We start from the raw sequence: 16,761 nt of genomic DNA, 5'->3' as shown, positions 1-16,761 counted from the left end.
TGAGTGCGTTGTATAATATCCGTTACAGCACCTAGTCGAAATCGACTGATTGAACACCACGGAAATACGTCACAGATGAACGCATTCTAGGATCAGTGCATATTCGCCCCCCATATTCGTTATTACATTTATTCTCATTAACAAAAATTGTTTGGCAAGCCGAATCATCTTTTGGTCTTGAACGTGAGCGACATGTTTAGGTACATGGCACATTTCACCGGTAAAAAAGTTTACTCCGTTGTCGACATTTGTGCAGAACTGGGTGTTAAACATTGTCATGGGCCTTCCCTAAAACGTTTATATGACTCATTCTCTATGTAAATAGTCATAACTGAGAAAAATAATATGTTTAAAAATTATCTCAACACAATGGGTACCTACTTAAGCGGCGATAGAACTGCGCAGCATCGATGGCCTCAGTGGTAACAAACTTCCTCTTAAAAGGCATCGATCGGGCAGGGAGGCTGACACGTAACAGGACCCAAACCGAAAACAAAAACAGTACAGGGATCGTAGCCCCGTAAAAGACACCATTCTCCATGCCGACGGATGGCGTACCGCTCTGATAATTAGTCAAATCCAGCTGATTTCGACGGTAAACGAATCATATGCACAGCTACTTATAGCAACCGGAAGCATTTAAACGATGCAGTTTCCACCTGAAAGGTCGGATAAATCTAGGTCTATTTAGTCAAATGAGTTGCGCAAATAACATAGGTTTGAAGAGTCCTGAGAATGTCTCGTCTGCAGTTGGACACGCATTCAGCATCGGCAATGCCAAGAAGGCTACGTTGACACAAACAGGCACAAATGAAAAACTCTATCTACGAATCAACATAATAGCAGTAAATAACGGCAACGACAGTAAATGCAAGCATGTTCTTCCTTAAAGCGAGTTTTCGCCATAAGCACATTGTTCATAAGGCTGATACTGCTTTTCAGGAAACTCTGATATGTATTAGAGGTTGTCAGCATCGGCTTAAGGAGCACCTTCCGTTTCAAAGTCTTACTATGCCATTTCATAGATCTGTTCGACAAGGCAGCCAAATAGAGCAGCACACGTCTGCAGTAATGTCTAACGATTAGACTAGCAGACGTAAAAAGAATTGAAAAGTAAAATTAACTTATAAAAACTCCTTCATTGACGATTGCCTTCGCGAGGCCGGTAGCCTGTAGTATGAGCGGCCGTGAAGAGTGTTCATTAGCTTTGGTATGATAATCTTCATTCAAACGCAAACCAGCTATACATATATATAAAGAGATGTAACAGCGCCAAACAGCCGATTTCCGTAACATGCAAAGCACCTCGTCTCATCTAGATGATCCACGTCGGTAGTGCGTAATCAGCGTGCAATCAAATAGAACATTTTGCTAACTTATTGATTAATTTATCGTTGTTTAATTGACCCTTAGGCACCATATTGTGTATCGAACTTTATAGGATCCCATCTGCACATCAACTACTTACCTCTTGGTCGCTCCGTCACGAGCGTAAAGCGAGGTTCCCCAAAGGTTCTTTTAGTTTGACATTCTTGGTAATCAGATTCAGCTTCCGATATAATAAATTGGTTTGTTAAAAGGGCCCCTAGCCTTTTGTGGCTTAAGTAAAAATGAGAAATAAATTTACATACATTTTACGCTTTCGAAGTGTTATAACATACGCCAAAGGTGAATACTGGGACTACTACAGTAAATTTTTTTTCTTGCCGACCTTTACGTAAAACCTGGTGCCAAGTTTAATTTAATTTTTTAAAGTTATGGTGTCTTGGTGGTATGTATGTATCTATACATGTATGTATATACATACATACATATCCACTTCATAGACAGGAATGGTCGCTGCGGCTGCTTCTACTCTGTAAAAGCAGGTAATACCTGGGTGCCATCAATCGAAAAAAAAGAGACAAAGAAGGCTATTGCCGAAGTTGAAAGCACAATATAATCGTCATCATTGCCATCATCTTCAGCACCAATAACAACCTGCTCATGAAAGTCAGTGACGTATGGAGTGGGCGGCGGTGGCTTGGTACTCACGTGGTCGCAGATAGTTGCTGCCTTCATTCGGCACCGCGGTTCTAACTTGTACAGCCATCGTAGCTTGACATAACTACCATTGCTACTGCTGCCTACCGTGGCCTGCCACACCTTTACGATAGGACCATCCCTACAGATGGGATTGGCCAACACAACGCGTACATACGTTTACAAGAATAACAGGAGTAACTGTAACAGCGCCGCCTCGCATCTCGCCATTTTGTCGGCTTGGACAGACGTTTCGAAGAGGAATGCGTCAACGGTTGTAGTGCAGTCACAGTGGCAGTAGAGGAAGGTTGGTAGGTAGTCGCTTGGCTACTCTCGGTCTTGAGGAAAGCTAAATCGGGTCGTCGGCTGTCGGTAATGGCACAACACCTTCTTTAGGGTTTGTTCCTCATAGTAGTTAAGGGATACATTTCTGCCATACCACGATACGGTACAACAGTAGTAGGCAAGTCATTCTGTACGGGAGCAACGAACAAGTCCATGGCACACCCAGAAGTTCTGGAGCTCGGCCCAACTGCGAGGCTTCGATTGCCGCCAACAAGCAAATAGCTTGATTAAGACTGGCTGGTAATTGGTATATGAACTTCTATGATTTCTGTATAGCCGTCTACAGGCAGGCATTGCCAAAGCAGGCCGTGGTACTGACGTACGACAAACAACTATAGGTGGTAGTGCTGACCCGAATGATAGTTAAGGAATTCTCATGCGTTCACGTTGGGCCGCAAAAGTGTTTACTTTCGTTCAATGTTTATAAGGCCGTATCTTACATCACATAGGAATAGTCAAATTATCGCTGCCACAATTTAAACTTTAGTTAAATTGCCCAAAGACAATATTGCTTAAGATTACTTACCTAGAAGGTATTCCTGGCACGTTAAATATATCTACGTAGGTACCAGGCATCGTAGGATGCGTTGCTCTAGTCAGCATATATCCTCGATTCTACTACTTCATTTATGCAAAAAACTTGAACGTTGAAAGGATAACTTAATGTTTTAATGGCATCAACACGTGTTATTCAATAGCACCTTGAGGCTCGTATACTCTGATTTTTAAATAATCTGTATCCCTACATTTTCCACGGATTCAATCTGATCTACCCTATTGTGCTTCACGCAACCACGCGTAATGGCTTTCAGAGATAGTCAGTACTTGTGCGCACTTAGTAGCCTTGGTAGCAATTATTAAGTAGTTAAATCTTCATTATAGTCGTGCGCCATCATCATCACCTTTTCTCGAAAGTACGAAGTGGTTTTCCTCGACAGAGCAAATCATCGCGCAACTTTCGTTGACAACCATAAACTCTTAGTCGATCATGGCCGAAGCTTGTGGTTTGATTAGTTCCGTAGTCTTTAGTTACTTACTGAAGGGATCTGCGATTCAGCACTTGTTTACAGCCGTTCCGAGCGAAGCATAACGGTGCCGCTACGTTATGCTGTGCGACATCATCTTTCTTTCAGGTCGTGAGTGCCCGAAAGCGGCGCGATAGAAGATCGCGGCCTCTGTCAGTCTTCAAATGAGAATTGGTACATAAACACCTACCTGACTAGGTATTCGGCGGTATGTGAATTATGATAAATAAAATAGATAGGTTTCAAGATTGTAATTTCAACTATTCCTTTATGTACAACTATACATTTTTTTCACTAATATTTCGATTGTCAGTTATTTTCATCGTCGCATGTAAAAGTAAAATGAACGAACATTGTAGTTACTAGCAGGAAGTCGTTGTCCATCGCGTTATACAAGCGTTTGTATCCTGCTTTAGAAACTTAAGTAAACCTGCCCGGTAAAATATAACGTGTGGTTATACCAAAACTTAGAAGGCACAAAGCGCATGTGGCTATCGGTTAATTATTGTTTCGTGCATGTTCACATGATCGCCCATCACTGACCAGTTATCGCGAGAAGAAGAAATGCTGAAACTTTTCAGTAGGTCGCGTTGCTGAATTTAAAAGGTTTTGTTTGAAAACTTAATTCCCGTGCTTTGACACTTCTCTAAATAGTTACACTGATAACAGTCGATGTTTATTATCTAAACTTGTTAATGCACACGCTGTTTACAATGAATCAGTACGGGCTACTTATTTATTCATTTATTTTATCCGTAACAAACTAATAATAGTTTGGTGCATCGCAATATACATTGCAATGTCTACGCAGTCCAGCATATATCAGTTTTGGTCGCCATCTTGCAAGTCTCCTAATGTTAGCCAGTCTGAAAAATGCATTTTCAAACTGACTAATGCTAGCGGATCAGGACAAGTAAGGTACAATGTAATGACTCCAATGACTAAGTCTCCGACTAAAAGATAAGTGTTTAAATGTCCAAATATTAAGGTAGATAGCAATGAATTAATTTTGCTGCTAGAAATGAATCAGTGACTTCGCTTTTGAATAATTATGTTGAAATCAATGCTTGCTTAAGTGTGTTGGATAATGGGACTCAATGAATTACACTTTTCACAGTCATTTCAAAAATAACGAATCAGTAAAACAGTTTTTGTGCAAGGAAGGTTGTAGCAGCGACTGTCCGTACCAGCACAACAATGAAATATTAACACTGACTACGTTTTTGGGTTGCTTTTGCTTTTGGGAAAAAAGTAGTCGACTCCATATTACTTTTCATTCCTACAAAAAAATGAGCTAAGACAACCGAGGGTTCCGTGAAATCTGAGCGAGTCAGCGGTGCTACGTAGGTTGCATTCGCCCTGCGTGAGTGTTTATATGTCCATACGTATGCCTAAATTATAGTACTTCGGATGTTGCTCTTAGCATTGTTTTTAATCTATGCAAACTGCTACTCATAATATAGTAACTTTTCGATAAACTTATACATAATTCTAAATATGATATTCAGGCATACTAGCTGTAAGTTTGTTTGATAAGCATAGTATTTTCAATAAAAGGAAAAAGATCTCTTTGACGGAAATCTGCGATTTAAAAAAAAAAACTGTCAGCAAGCTAAAAAGGTTCTACTTGCAGTTTGAAGTACTTACTTTCCCAGCTAATATTTTTCACTATTCGCCATTCCAGAACAGTGTCTTATTAAGAAGCACGAGTGCGCCAAGTTTTCCAACTTTAACGAAACACACCTATAAAGTTCTAAATCACACAGAAGCTGTAACCGAACTTGTATGAAGCTGAAACAAATAGCCATTTCGGACTAGAGTTTCAGATGCGTATGCATTTAGACTGATCCTCCCCACAGAATGGCGATGAATCTAGTAGAAAAAACAAACTATTTACTGTAATCTCTTCATTCTTGCAAAAGAGGTGTAATCTGTGTCTCGAAATGCAGACACAGGTTTGACGCAGATAGGCTTTATCAAACAAACATTTAAATTATTTTGCATGTTTGAATAAAGTAACTAGAGCGTTCAAAATAAATGCTGTTGTCTATAACTAACACTGGCAACGTGAGCAGATTAACGAATATTTTTATTGTTATCCCCAATCCTACTACATGATTAAAATTTTTATATTATATTTGAATAATACTTTCTACTGACATAAGGTATGGCATGCACATACTATCCGCCGTTGTTATGGTTACTGTAAGTATTATTACTAAGTTCATTCAAAGAGTAGAGATATGTGTCTTGCATAAAATCGTATTGGTCGTTTTCAGCTTAAATGTCAATCTTTTTCTGGAGGCATAGTCACGATTTGGAACGCATTTTTTTCAAAAGCCATTTTTACTTGCCTTAATAGATGCCCTTTTTTAAGGTAGGACTATGTGACGTTCTATAAACGTATCAACCGAAGAAATCTCAAATTTCTTTAATGTAATCTCTGATCATGTCTTGATTAAGAAATCATACAATTTTATAATAACAGCAAGACAGCTATAAGTAAATCAGATTGACTATTATTTACCCCAGATCGAACCTTTATTCATTAAAAACATACCAGAAAAAATTGCCTAGTGTCGATATATGTTGTCCAATCTTTTATTAGGCTTCTTTTCTCTGTACGTACGACAAACTCTTATGATGTCTTCTGGATTTCTCCATCCATAACTCTGATTACAATATAACAGGTAAACAAAGGTTTTCTAGGTATACTGCAATTTCTCACTTGGAAATAGTCACTCCTTTTTTTTTAAATTACACTATTTCAAGCTCGACAGTTCGTTTAAATGAAAGCGAGCGCTTTTTTAGTGGATCGAAATAATTAAGCACACCTAATCTTCACGGCTTTTTGCTAACTTTTTGCTCGGTAGTCGCGTGTGCATCTGACCTAAGGCAAGATCCCAAGGCGCGCCTGTTTTCCAAAACAGAAAAGAAAGTCTTGAAGCCACCGTATAACATAACTGTAACGTTTCTTTGCCCCTTTGCCTCAAATTGCAACGTTCGTTGTGCCAATTGCACTTGCATCTTTTGCCCACTAAGTAAAATCTGTCTGCGTCATTGTGTCCTAAGCAAACCCTGACAAGATTCTATGAGAAGTTGTGACCCAAGTTATTGCAATATCCCCTCTTTTTCGGTTAACCATTAGATACGTGTAGAATGCACATTCAAATTAATCGTAATTAAATTTCCGAGACAGATTTTCACTTGTGGTCGAATTTTACCGCATTTGTAGATGGCGGTTAGATCGTCTGCCATGTTGCCAAAACAACCACACAAGGTAACACGTCTGTTCCACGAAGCTGCTGTGCTCCATAGTGGACCAGTGAAATATATAACGAAAACAGCTGATCGCAAACTGACGACATGCAGTAGCGCTGGAAGTGACTGTTTCATGCGAGTGAAGAATTTTTAACTAGGAATATGTGTAGGCGCTAAGTCAAAGTTTGTCTTGCGTTTTTATCAAGGACTAAAGTTTGTGCTATGTTTCATCATTATAGCCAGCGGAACTAAGTGCTGATGGAGGACATTGACATGAACGTCGACTCTATTGGGATACTTAGAGATGACATGATGAGAGAGGCGGCAGACAGCAGCTGCGAATTAGCTAACCGAGGGCCGGTGAACTTTGCTTTAAAATGGCTAAACTTCTATATTACAACCGAAGGATCGTGTGTGGCTGTATACGACGAACAGAACCTAACGCCGATAGCTTCGCGAAAGCTCCTCAATAGCCAAACTTTACATGGGCTCCGAGCGGTTCCGAATACATCGACCGATGCGGGAACGGAACTACAAAGCGAGTTTCTTGCTTTTGGCGGGCGCTTCTTCACGCGGGTGACATTTCGTATCGAAATCGAAACGATGCTTGTTGATATCATCTACAATTCGCCAGTTTATGCTCTCGGGGACTGGATATGGGACTTGCGCACATTTATGGACGGGTCACAAGCGGCCCTGTTAAGCCACAACCAAATGGTGTACTTCAACAGACAGGATCAGCTACCGTTTTCCGGAGAATGCGGACCAGACACTATCGAATACAGGCTTTGCGCAGTTCAATGCATTCTCTATTCGGGCCAGATTATCGGTTCCCGTCCTGACAAGCTGAAAGTTGCAGCTGGCACTGTTTTCAACGAAATTCTTATATGGGACGCACAGACGGGTCAAGTTTTTCATGTGCTGAAGGGTCATCAGGGAGTGATATTCTCAGTAAATGTGTATCTGAATCAAGGCCTCATCGTGTCCACGTCCGATGACCGCAGTGCAAGAATCTATCGCATAGAGAAAGGATCGTTTGGTGGAACAAATGAAAATCTATCAGAAGCCACAATCATGCATGTCGCTGCACTGTACGGCCACGGCAGTCGTGTCTGGCGGGCGGCCCTCATGCAGAAGAACCTGGTGACAGTGGGTGAAGATGGCTTTCTTTGTCTCTGGGATAGCTTCTCGGGAAAGCTCTTGGGCCGACGACAGGTTCCCGGCGGGGGTAGCGTAAGCTCACTTTTAGTTAGTGGTGATCAGGTGATACTTGGAGGTATCGCGGGCTCGTTGAGTGTAATCAACATTAAATCGGTCACCTTAACCGGCTTTCCCAAAGACTCAACTTGGACCATGCCGTTAGTTCCGAAGTTAGGTGCTGTCAAGTGTATCAGCATTGACAGGGGCAAAGTAGTGGTGAGCACGACGTCTGGCAACTATTTGCTGAGCCAACTTGGCACAGAGCTTCATAATTGGGAACATAACTTCTATTTTAAGGAATGCGAAGACTATAATGTCGTCGGCCAACATTCAGGCTTCCTATTTACGGCGAATAAGCACGGCTCCGTAGCAAGTTTTGCCGTGGCCGATCAGCTCGTTATTTGGGATAGACAGAGAATGCATGAAGGACGCATTTACTCGTTGATCTGCTTCGGCAATCCGTTTTCAGGCTACACTCAGGTGTTGTCAACGGGCTTCAGCGGAAACATGTTTGTGATGCGTTTCTGCAACCGTCAAAAAAGCCTAATCAAAATTAAGTCGTTGGTCCTGCCTATTGGTAGTGAACGCTGTGCAACGTGCGCTTTACAGATATCTATGCACCGAATTCTGGTCGGTGATCGCCAAGGCAACATATTCCTCTATTCGCTAGATAGAAGCGCTCGAAATACTGTGCTGTCGTCTCTCTTCAACCTTCATGGCAAGTATGGCACGACGGACTTGAAACGAGATAGTGAAGACCGAATACTGTCATCCGGTCGTGACGGAAAGGTCTATGAGCTCGCATTGCAGAATGACAGCTTGCTGTGTCTGCGTGTATTCTGGCAACATCCGACCATCGAATGGATTGGGCGCATTCTACCGTATAAAGATCGACTTTTGCTAGCGTGCTATCAGTCAGGAGACTTTTTATTGCATGATGTCGAGAGCGACTACACGTTGCTATCGATGGCTACTGGAGGAGGACACCGTGCTTGGGACTGCGGTATCGATAACGATCGTTTTTACTACGCGCGGGCCTACAAAAACAGTGTGCTTGTCGATTCAGTGAGTGTTGACGAACGCTTGGCACATGTTCTTAAAGCTCCCGTTCACACAAAGAAGATCAACTGTACCGCAACCCTATGGCATCTTGATGATAGAGACGTTGTCGTCACTGGTGGCGAAGGTAATCTTCTGTTGATATCTGTCATATCATCATTTCGAGTCATTCGACCAGCCGTTCGTTTGTATGGACATATCTCTTCAGTAAAATGTGTGGCCGTTTGTGATTTTTTCACGGATAAATTGCTGGTCAGCGTCGGCGGTCGAGGACAACTAATCGTGTGGTGGGTCAACAGCGACCTATCGGTGAAAATGATGGACAAAAATTTCATTTGGAATACCGACCGAACCGAGGACAAACGGAAACCATGGAAAAATACCTCGAACAAGGTGAAGAACGAGGCCCTGACACGCTACATGTCGGTAACTGTCCGACCCGAGGGAAACATGAAAAAGACGCCTCGATTTCACATTATAGCCGTTGGTTCGGACACTATTATCCGCCTATTCAGCTACAGTATAGGCGAAAGTATTGAACCGACAACAACAGTCGATGGAGGTGAGTTCTGCCAACTACAAACAAGATGGCTAAGCGAGACGACATTTTTAGCCGCAGCGACGGATGGACTCCTCAAGTTGTACAACGTTACACAGAACAAGCTAGTAACGCCAACAACAACATCGACAGCGGCTCTCGAGGCCAGCTCGAGTACGGATACCACAGAAAATTCGACAACATCAGCAGCCGCAACGCCTCCGAGCGTTTCAGTAAAATGTATGGGCTCGGCTTCTGCGCATCAATCCGGAGTGAACGCTCTGGACGTTCGAGGCTCATTGGTGGCTACCGGGGGAGATGACAATGCAATTACTCTGAGTAGAATTACGCACAGTGGCTCGGTAACGGCAGTCGAAGTGATATGTCGGGTTGTCAACGCACACGCCACTCAAGTAAGCGTTATTATTGTACTAAAAATCATTTTTATCATATACGGTTCTTCTACAGCTTTGACCGCGGTAAGCTGCGCTATAATGGCGCATATATGAGCGCACGTCTTTAATATGTGTACGTTATTTCAGCATATTATTGTATTTTCTACCAAAAAATAGCTCGACAAAGTTTTTCTAATTACTATTTTTGTTTTAAAAAAATATCGCTACGAAGTGTGTGCAAGACAGAAAATTGCTGATCCATAGCTGATTCCAACACATTTTAAGCATTAAGTACGTGATATCATCTATTAAAATCTTGTGTATTGCGCGAAATAATCGCAGATAAACAACAAATACTTTTTAATTAAATTCTTAACAAGTGTCACTCTTTTCTTTAAACGTGCTATTTTTAAAACGATGCTTAAATCGCCTCGCTACAGGCTATAATCCTATTGAAGATTAAAGTTTTGATGGCATATAAGCCTTCTAAGGAAGATCTGTACAAAGTGCCAGTCTAATCTACATGGCGAAGTAAGTACCACTTAATTCTTCGAATTGTCATGACTAATTGCTCTTCGAACATGTACTATTTAGATAACCGGTGTGCTGTGGGTAGGTGATTACCACCTGCTGTCAACATCCATCGATCAGCGTGTTACACTATGGAAACTTCTAGACGGTAAGAGCTTGGAGCCACAATGGACGAAAATGACGGCTGTCGCAGATGTGGCTGGTTTCACCCTCTTCGCTGAAAATCGCTACGTATTGATTGTGGGACAAGGACTTGAAGTGATTTCTGTCACTGGTAGGCATACGCTTTTTAATACAATTGTGCTTCTTCTTTTTACGATGTAGAACCTTATCTAACTGTTTCACCTATTTATTTACAAGTTGTAGGACGTTTTCGATAGTCTAGACAAATTCGTATTATATGTATGTAAACAGAAAATTGATATTCGTAGCAATTACAACTATATATTTCCGTTTATTATCAGATAAACATTTTATCACAACAATATTGTACAATCACAAGCAAGATGCCCCGAACAGTTATTATAATTGACAACCCTAAAGAAATGGTCCCGATGCAGCAACCGTGATAGCTGTTTTATGGAAGTATAAGCTTACGGAACAATCTGTAAGTACTATTGATAGTAGGGTGTCGAATATGTGTAATTGTTTCTTTGAATTATGGCTAACCGTAATATTGGTGATATGATTTTTGTTTGTTTATTTATTCCAAACGAAGAAGGTGGCAGCGAGGCGTTGTAAAAACAGTGCCTGGAAGTTTTACCAGTGCGCGGTTCGAGAGCAGCCGCTGCAATTATAGTTCTGGCAAAGCAGTCACTGTTGGCGCGCGAAATGTCGACCTCGCGATCCGCCATCTCTTTGCTAGCAGACGATCACAATATCGTAGCTAGGGTAAACAGGTGAGTGTAGAAGCCCTTTGACCTGCTCAAACAAAAAAAAAAACAAGGAGTACATGCTCATTCAGCGTGTTCGACAACTGAAATCATCACTGTAGCCCAGATATGTGTATAACATTTCACTAAGCATAGAACTGAAGTGATCCGTACAAGCTGTGGAATGTCACGGGTGTGTGTACTCGACCCAAGACTACTATATGAAGGTTTAGGGCCAATTTTTTTTTACTTAGACTAACCCACCATTAGTAAAATTCCTCATACAAACTCATACAGTTCAAAGATTTTATTAGACGTCGCAATCAACAATTCGAAAACGATGGTCTTAGCCAATTCACTTATGTTTTTAGATTTGAGAGAGATGCTCCTTGGTTGCTATTTCAGGCGACAGTATAGCAGACTGAATCATGTGTTTATTGGGAGCACTTTTTTTTTTGTAAAATTGCACATAAATAAAGCTCAATCGCTCGATTTATAGAGATTTAAACTTTTCAGAAGACTTTCGCTTTAAATCTCGAAAAACTTGTTGACCTGTTTTATTCATATTATTTTTGTTAAAGCAGGCATGTTTTGTCAATAAAATCAAAATAAAACTTTTTCGTAGGAAAGAAGATGTTAAATGTTTTAATACAGTAAGGAAAAAAACTTCCACGCATTAGTTAGAAGAGGTGATCAATGCCGGTGAGAGAGTCGCAAAGAGTAAGTGGCTTCTGGACTTGTAGCCTCACGAAAAAGATCCACTTTTTAATCGATTGCTTCAACGTTGTTCAGATAAGATTTTCCCCCTTAGCGGACAGATCACTGTGGATAGATTTTAGGTCTTCTATACGTAAATTTCCTAGTTTATCGAATTTATTTTTGACAGCTACAGTTACATCTGCTTAATCTTTTTGGTGCGTGGCGAACGATGTGTTCAAATGGCGTATCATCCCGTGGTGCCCTTATTGTACTCGAGGGCCTCGATCGCGTGGGCAAATCTACTCAGTGCTTTCAGGTTGTTGAAAAATTAAACAAAATGGGAAAACGAGCTGAAGCTTGGAGGTTCCCCGACCGAACTACGCCATTAGGCAAGGTTAGTTTTAATAGCAATTTCTACTCAGAATTTGAATAGGTTGTCGAAGGAAATCTTTCAATAGTGCATTTATTATCTTCAGCATATGCCAACGTATGTTACGAGTAATACCAACTGGGGGTTACAATCAAAAGCAATGTCCACTTATTGTAATAACACCGTAAATCAATTATACTATGTACCCTGGGTGGTGTTGCAGGTAATTGGGGATTATTTACTGAACGCAACAGATATGGATGATCGCTCGATACATCTGCTTTTTTCAGCTAATCGATGGGAAAAACGTGCAGAAATGTTGGACAAACTGAAAAAAGGTTCGTATAAAGGTAACCTTTTCTTTGCCTCTTCAGTAGAAATTTTCAATAGAAAAATATCAACGAGCGTGGAACTGAACGGCCAAAAATACTGGTTCACAAGGTACAATGCAATATATTATAATTACCCATATCTAATTGACTGCGAAGTACATTTACAATAAGTGAAAAATCATTGAAGCATGTGTACATATCATATATAAGAGACCACGCTCTGCAAATTTCTCAGGTCTCGTCAAGAAATTACGGACATTATTTTGGATTAATTATAAATTATTAAGCCTCAGCGAAACTTTGAAAATAGGAGATTCTATGGGATGTAAAAATTATGCTTCAATTTTATTGTAGGATGATTTTATACAGTCGTTGTTCGGTATTTGTAGTTTCTGATAACGGTAACTTTTTTGATGTATAATACGTAATGCAATAACAAGTATCATTATAACAAACGATAACCCGAACGCATTGCTGATCTTATCATATTCTCCGAGGAAAAAGACAATTGTGTTAAATATATTACCTTTTCTTTGCCTAATAAAGCTACTTTTGGCTTGAAAGTACAGGTATGGTGATTGTCGTGAAAAACGTATGCATACACGTATTTGAGTATGTCTTAAGAACAATAACTCGAAAAGCGAACAAATGCGGCATGAGAAGTAAACCTATGAAAATAATCACGTTACTTCTATTTCACCTGTATAAAAACTCGCAAAAGATGATCAATTACAACTATATGAGTGTTGATAATGTTTCTTGTCTCTACTTTTTGTGCATATAGGTATTACATTGGTAATTGATCGTTACGCGTTCTCCGGAGTAGCTTTTTCGTCAGCTAAACCGGGTTTGTCGATCGAGTGGTGTCGCCAGCCAGATGTTGGACTACCGAAACCTGATCTCGTGTGTTTCCTTCATGCGAGCCAAGAAGTGTTAAAAACCCGTGGAGGTTATGGAACTGAGCGTTATGAATACGAAAATTTCCAGGCGGTTGTTGCTGAAAGGTAAGATATTATCATTATTTCAAAAAGAATACTTTGTCCTAGGTTACGGTGCATATTCTCATGTGTGAAGTCGCATATTTTCTCAGTTTCTGAAGTTCTGCATTATAGAAGCGGTAACGTCAGGTTGACAAGCATAAACGAATGGTGGAACTCAAGATCCTAAACCATAACCTCTATATAACTCAACTTTTATAGTCAGTATTTTGATATGAAACTTCGTGTTTTTTTTGTATAGAAGCTTAGTATCGTATAATCTGGTTTATCTACTGATGCTGATCCTAATAAACTCTGTTTTCCTGCAGATACCTCGAACTGGTGGACGATACATGGGTTTTGGTGGACGCTACAAGTACGACTGACGATATTACTAAAAACCTTCTTAAAATTATTCAGGAAAAAACTATACATCTTCCTGAGGAGATTGGAAAACTTTGGCTTGATTAGCATTGACGGATGATTACTGAGCAGTGACAACGAGCAAGCTTCTATAGATGCCTTAATAAGCGTATATATAATTAATATCGAGCTTAAGAAATAATGCAGTAGGTGATCTTAGTTTAATATAATTAAAAACACCGAAAACAATAGTAGGTGAAAACATGTATTGAAAGAAAAGTGCTGTTTTCGTACCGTAGTGAGGTTTTCTGATGGCATCTCAGACAGTACGTGTTATACCAAGAATGAGTGCGTATCAATTATCCATATATTTTCATGTCAGGCGAATAGCCTTTCAACTGGAGTTCGGAAGTGCTAATGGGGTGCGATACCGCCAAAGAATAGTTTCTGCTATATGTTTCGCATACTTTCTTTGTAAGTGCGTTTGTGGGATGTAGGCTGAGCAATCCGCAATTATAGGCGTTATGCAGATGTGGACATGAGTTTTTGTATGCGGGTTCTTGTATTCGAGGGGCTTCAATATTTCTTAATGGGGGCTGGCGTTTGTATAGATTTACTTTGAGACTAATTCACATAAAGTTTCTACTTTTTCGATAAGGGCAGGCATATTTATTGACGTCTATATATATAATCAGTAACATGCTTTTATATATCGTCCTCATCACGAAAGGTGTATGAACTAACTAGTAACTGACAAAGTAAAAGTTTGGATATTGGCTATAAAGGACATGCAACTTAGTCTGAGCTGGTGCTATGAACGTCGTTGTATAAAGTATAAAGAATATATTCGTAACTTATGCGTCTATAGGTGGAGTTTTTGGGTATTTGACTTTTAAACGCTGCGTTGGGGTAAGATAAAAAAAATCTGGCAGCGGTCGCTGGCAAGATTTAGTCAAAACAAGCAGCATTTTTCGGCACATCAAAAACATGACTTTCTTTTTACTTGAGCATTCCTAAGGAACAATACAATGCAACACAAAAATACGGCACGATCCGAGAAGAATTATACACGTATATACAGTTTTTTTTTTCGCAACATACTAAACTTACGTGTACAGTAGTGTATGTGTCGCCAATGACAGGTACCTGTATGAATAAAGTTTAAATATTTTTTTGCTTTAATATTGTATTACGTTTCGCTCTAAAAATTCTCAAGCCAACTTAATCCGCGTTCTATAAATCTGTATTCAAATGGTTTGTTTAGAAAATTCTATTGCCAAGCTTGATTTGTTGGCAAGTATATCATTACGGAGTTGTTCTTACTTTGTGCATAAGATAGCCATATATGCTTCGATATACGGTGTTCTGTATATATAAAGCTGCCAAATAGGCAGAAGGCTTTTTTTAAGTATTAATAATATTAACGATGGTATGCAAATTTCATGTGTAGAATTCTGAAATCAGTTTCCGTCGTGATTTGCTTTGGCGTAGCAGATAGCGCGTTTTTTGTTTTCATATACAAAATATAATATTTAAATTCAATAGTTGATTCGTCTAATATACTTCAAGCCTCAACTCGCGTAATCTCGAAGTTAGCAAAGTCAAATTTCATCAGAACAATGTAGCGAGCCACATCTCTTTATTTACTGCATTATCCTTGACAATATTTAGGTGAACAGCAGTAATTTATTAAAAATAATGCTTTGAGCAGCTATACTGCGGTTACGGTTAGTAGTTGTTTCCTTACTTAAATTGAAAAATTTCCTTTCTTGAAGTACCAATCATTTCAACGATTATCTTATGTAATTATACGTTTCCTGGACTAAACATCCGTGGGACCCCCATGTATAGGCGTTGTTTGTTTGATCCATCAGTTAGTTTTTGAATGCCGTCATAATTTATATTATCTGAATATCTATCTAATGCTAAACTGACCAGTATCGCTCAGTAGTTATGTTGGTTTAATGCATCCAGAAGCCGTCTATAAATTCGTGATTGGTTCGGTATATTAGCGAACTTTGTATTCTGATTACCCTTAGATGCAGCCGAAATGATCTACAAACTGCTGTATTAGGAGTTTCAAATAGTTCATCAAGTAGCTGGCGAGGGAACATGGCTTTCTAGTATTAAAGGACATAGTAGTTCAGCTGCAGATTCAGGAAATTAAATCTGCATTAGTCTTCTACCTACATCTGTGAGTAAACTTACAAATTACTTCTCGATTTGTTCGTCCCCATGATAACCTTAATCAGTTTCGGCATGCACTGTCGGGTTCGTTTTGTTGATATTGCTCTATATGCGCTCTTGTGGTGGGCATTTAGGGTCCGTGCGTGAGAAACCTTAGAAGTGCAGAGATGCTGATACATATATCTGTATATATATATATATATATATGAAAATTACTGGCTTCATAAATACTTTTTAAATGCACACTTTAATTGTGAATTTTATTTGCGAATCGTTTAGAGGACGTTCGATCGGTGAAGCTTTCTAAATGCTGCAGTTACGTGCTTGTCAATATTTCGCGTGGATAAGTTTTACTATCTAATGAACTATATTGATTTAATATGCAGTGAAGCATGAAAAAACGTTGTATTACATATCATATCTTCACGAAAAAATATTTTTTACCGCTAAACGGATAAGCAAAATAATTGTTTTATTTAATGATAACTATGAGTCCATGCTAAAGTAACAGGGACATCAATGTTATAATGATGTACTTTTTCTTTGCCTGAATTGTTTTAATTGATTAACATTTGACTCAAATCA

The 16,761-nt window shown here is 39.7% G+C and overlaps 2 protein-coding genes and 1 long non-coding RNA gene across 18 annotated transcripts in view; 2 read left to right on the top strand and 1 right to left on the bottom strand.

Annotated features, from left to right (window-relative positions):
* LOC147754503 (uncharacterized) overlaps nt 1-2,736 on the bottom strand; it is a 55,413-nt gene extending 52,677 nt beyond the window's left edge. The window contains exons 1-2 of the long non-coding RNA XR_015316522.1: nt 2,035-2,736; nt 382-659 (exon numbers count right to left, since the gene is read on the bottom strand). This is a non-coding gene — a long non-coding RNA (uncharacterized LOC147754503). The remainder of the gene's footprint in view (nt 1-381; nt 660-2,034) is intronic.
* A 3,330-nt stretch (nt 2,737-6,066) lies between these two features.
* Nucleotides 6,067-11,237, top strand: LOC111253770 (tRNA (34-2'-O)-methyltransferase regulator WDR6). Of its 2 annotated transcripts, none has more exons than XM_022813708.2 (3): nt 6,067-9,863; nt 10,440-10,650; nt 11,095-11,234. In XM_022813708.2, the coding sequence occupies exons 1-3, from the start codon at nt 6,912-6,914 to the stop codon at nt 11,115-11,117; spliced, it is 3,186 nt and encodes a 1,061-aa protein (XP_022669443.1). In that variant the 5' UTR covers nt 6,067-6,911; the 3' UTR covers nt 11,118-11,234. The 2 variants fall into 2 exon arrangements, with proteins under 2 accessions (XP_022669443.1, XP_022669444.1); XM_022813709.2 differs by having other exon boundaries at nt 6,639-9,863; nt 11,098-11,237.
* On the top strand, nt 11,138-15,171 carry LOC111253771 (thymidylate kinase). Of its 15 annotated transcripts, none has more exons than XM_086974268.1 (6): nt 11,282-11,441; nt 11,874-11,968; nt 12,225-12,341; nt 12,541-12,655; nt 13,434-13,653; nt 13,956-15,171. In XM_086974268.1, exons 2-6 carry the CDS (start codon nt 11,945-11,947, stop codon nt 14,095-14,097), a joined length of 618 nt encoding a protein of 205 aa, XP_086830394.1. In that variant the 5' UTR covers nt 11,282-11,441; nt 11,874-11,944; the 3' UTR covers nt 14,098-15,171. The 15 variants fall into 15 exon arrangements, with proteins under 15 accessions (XP_022669451.1, XP_022669450.1, XP_086830394.1 ...); XM_086974264.1 differs by having other exon boundaries at nt 12,135-12,341; XM_086974267.1 differs by having other exon boundaries at nt 11,282-11,475.
* Nucleotides 15,172-16,761: the final 1,590 nt, after the last annotated feature.

The sequence above is a fragment of the Varroa destructor genome, unplaced genomic scaffold (assembly GCF_002443255.2).
Source record: "Varroa destructor unplaced genomic scaffold, Vdes_3.0 BEIS01000007.1, whole genome shotgun sequence".
Taxonomy (NCBI): Eukaryota; Metazoa; Arthropoda; class Arachnida; order Mesostigmata; family Varroidae; genus Varroa; species Varroa destructor.
Note: the sequence above shows the minus strand (reverse complement) of the source record. Positions and strands in the feature narration are given on the sequence as shown.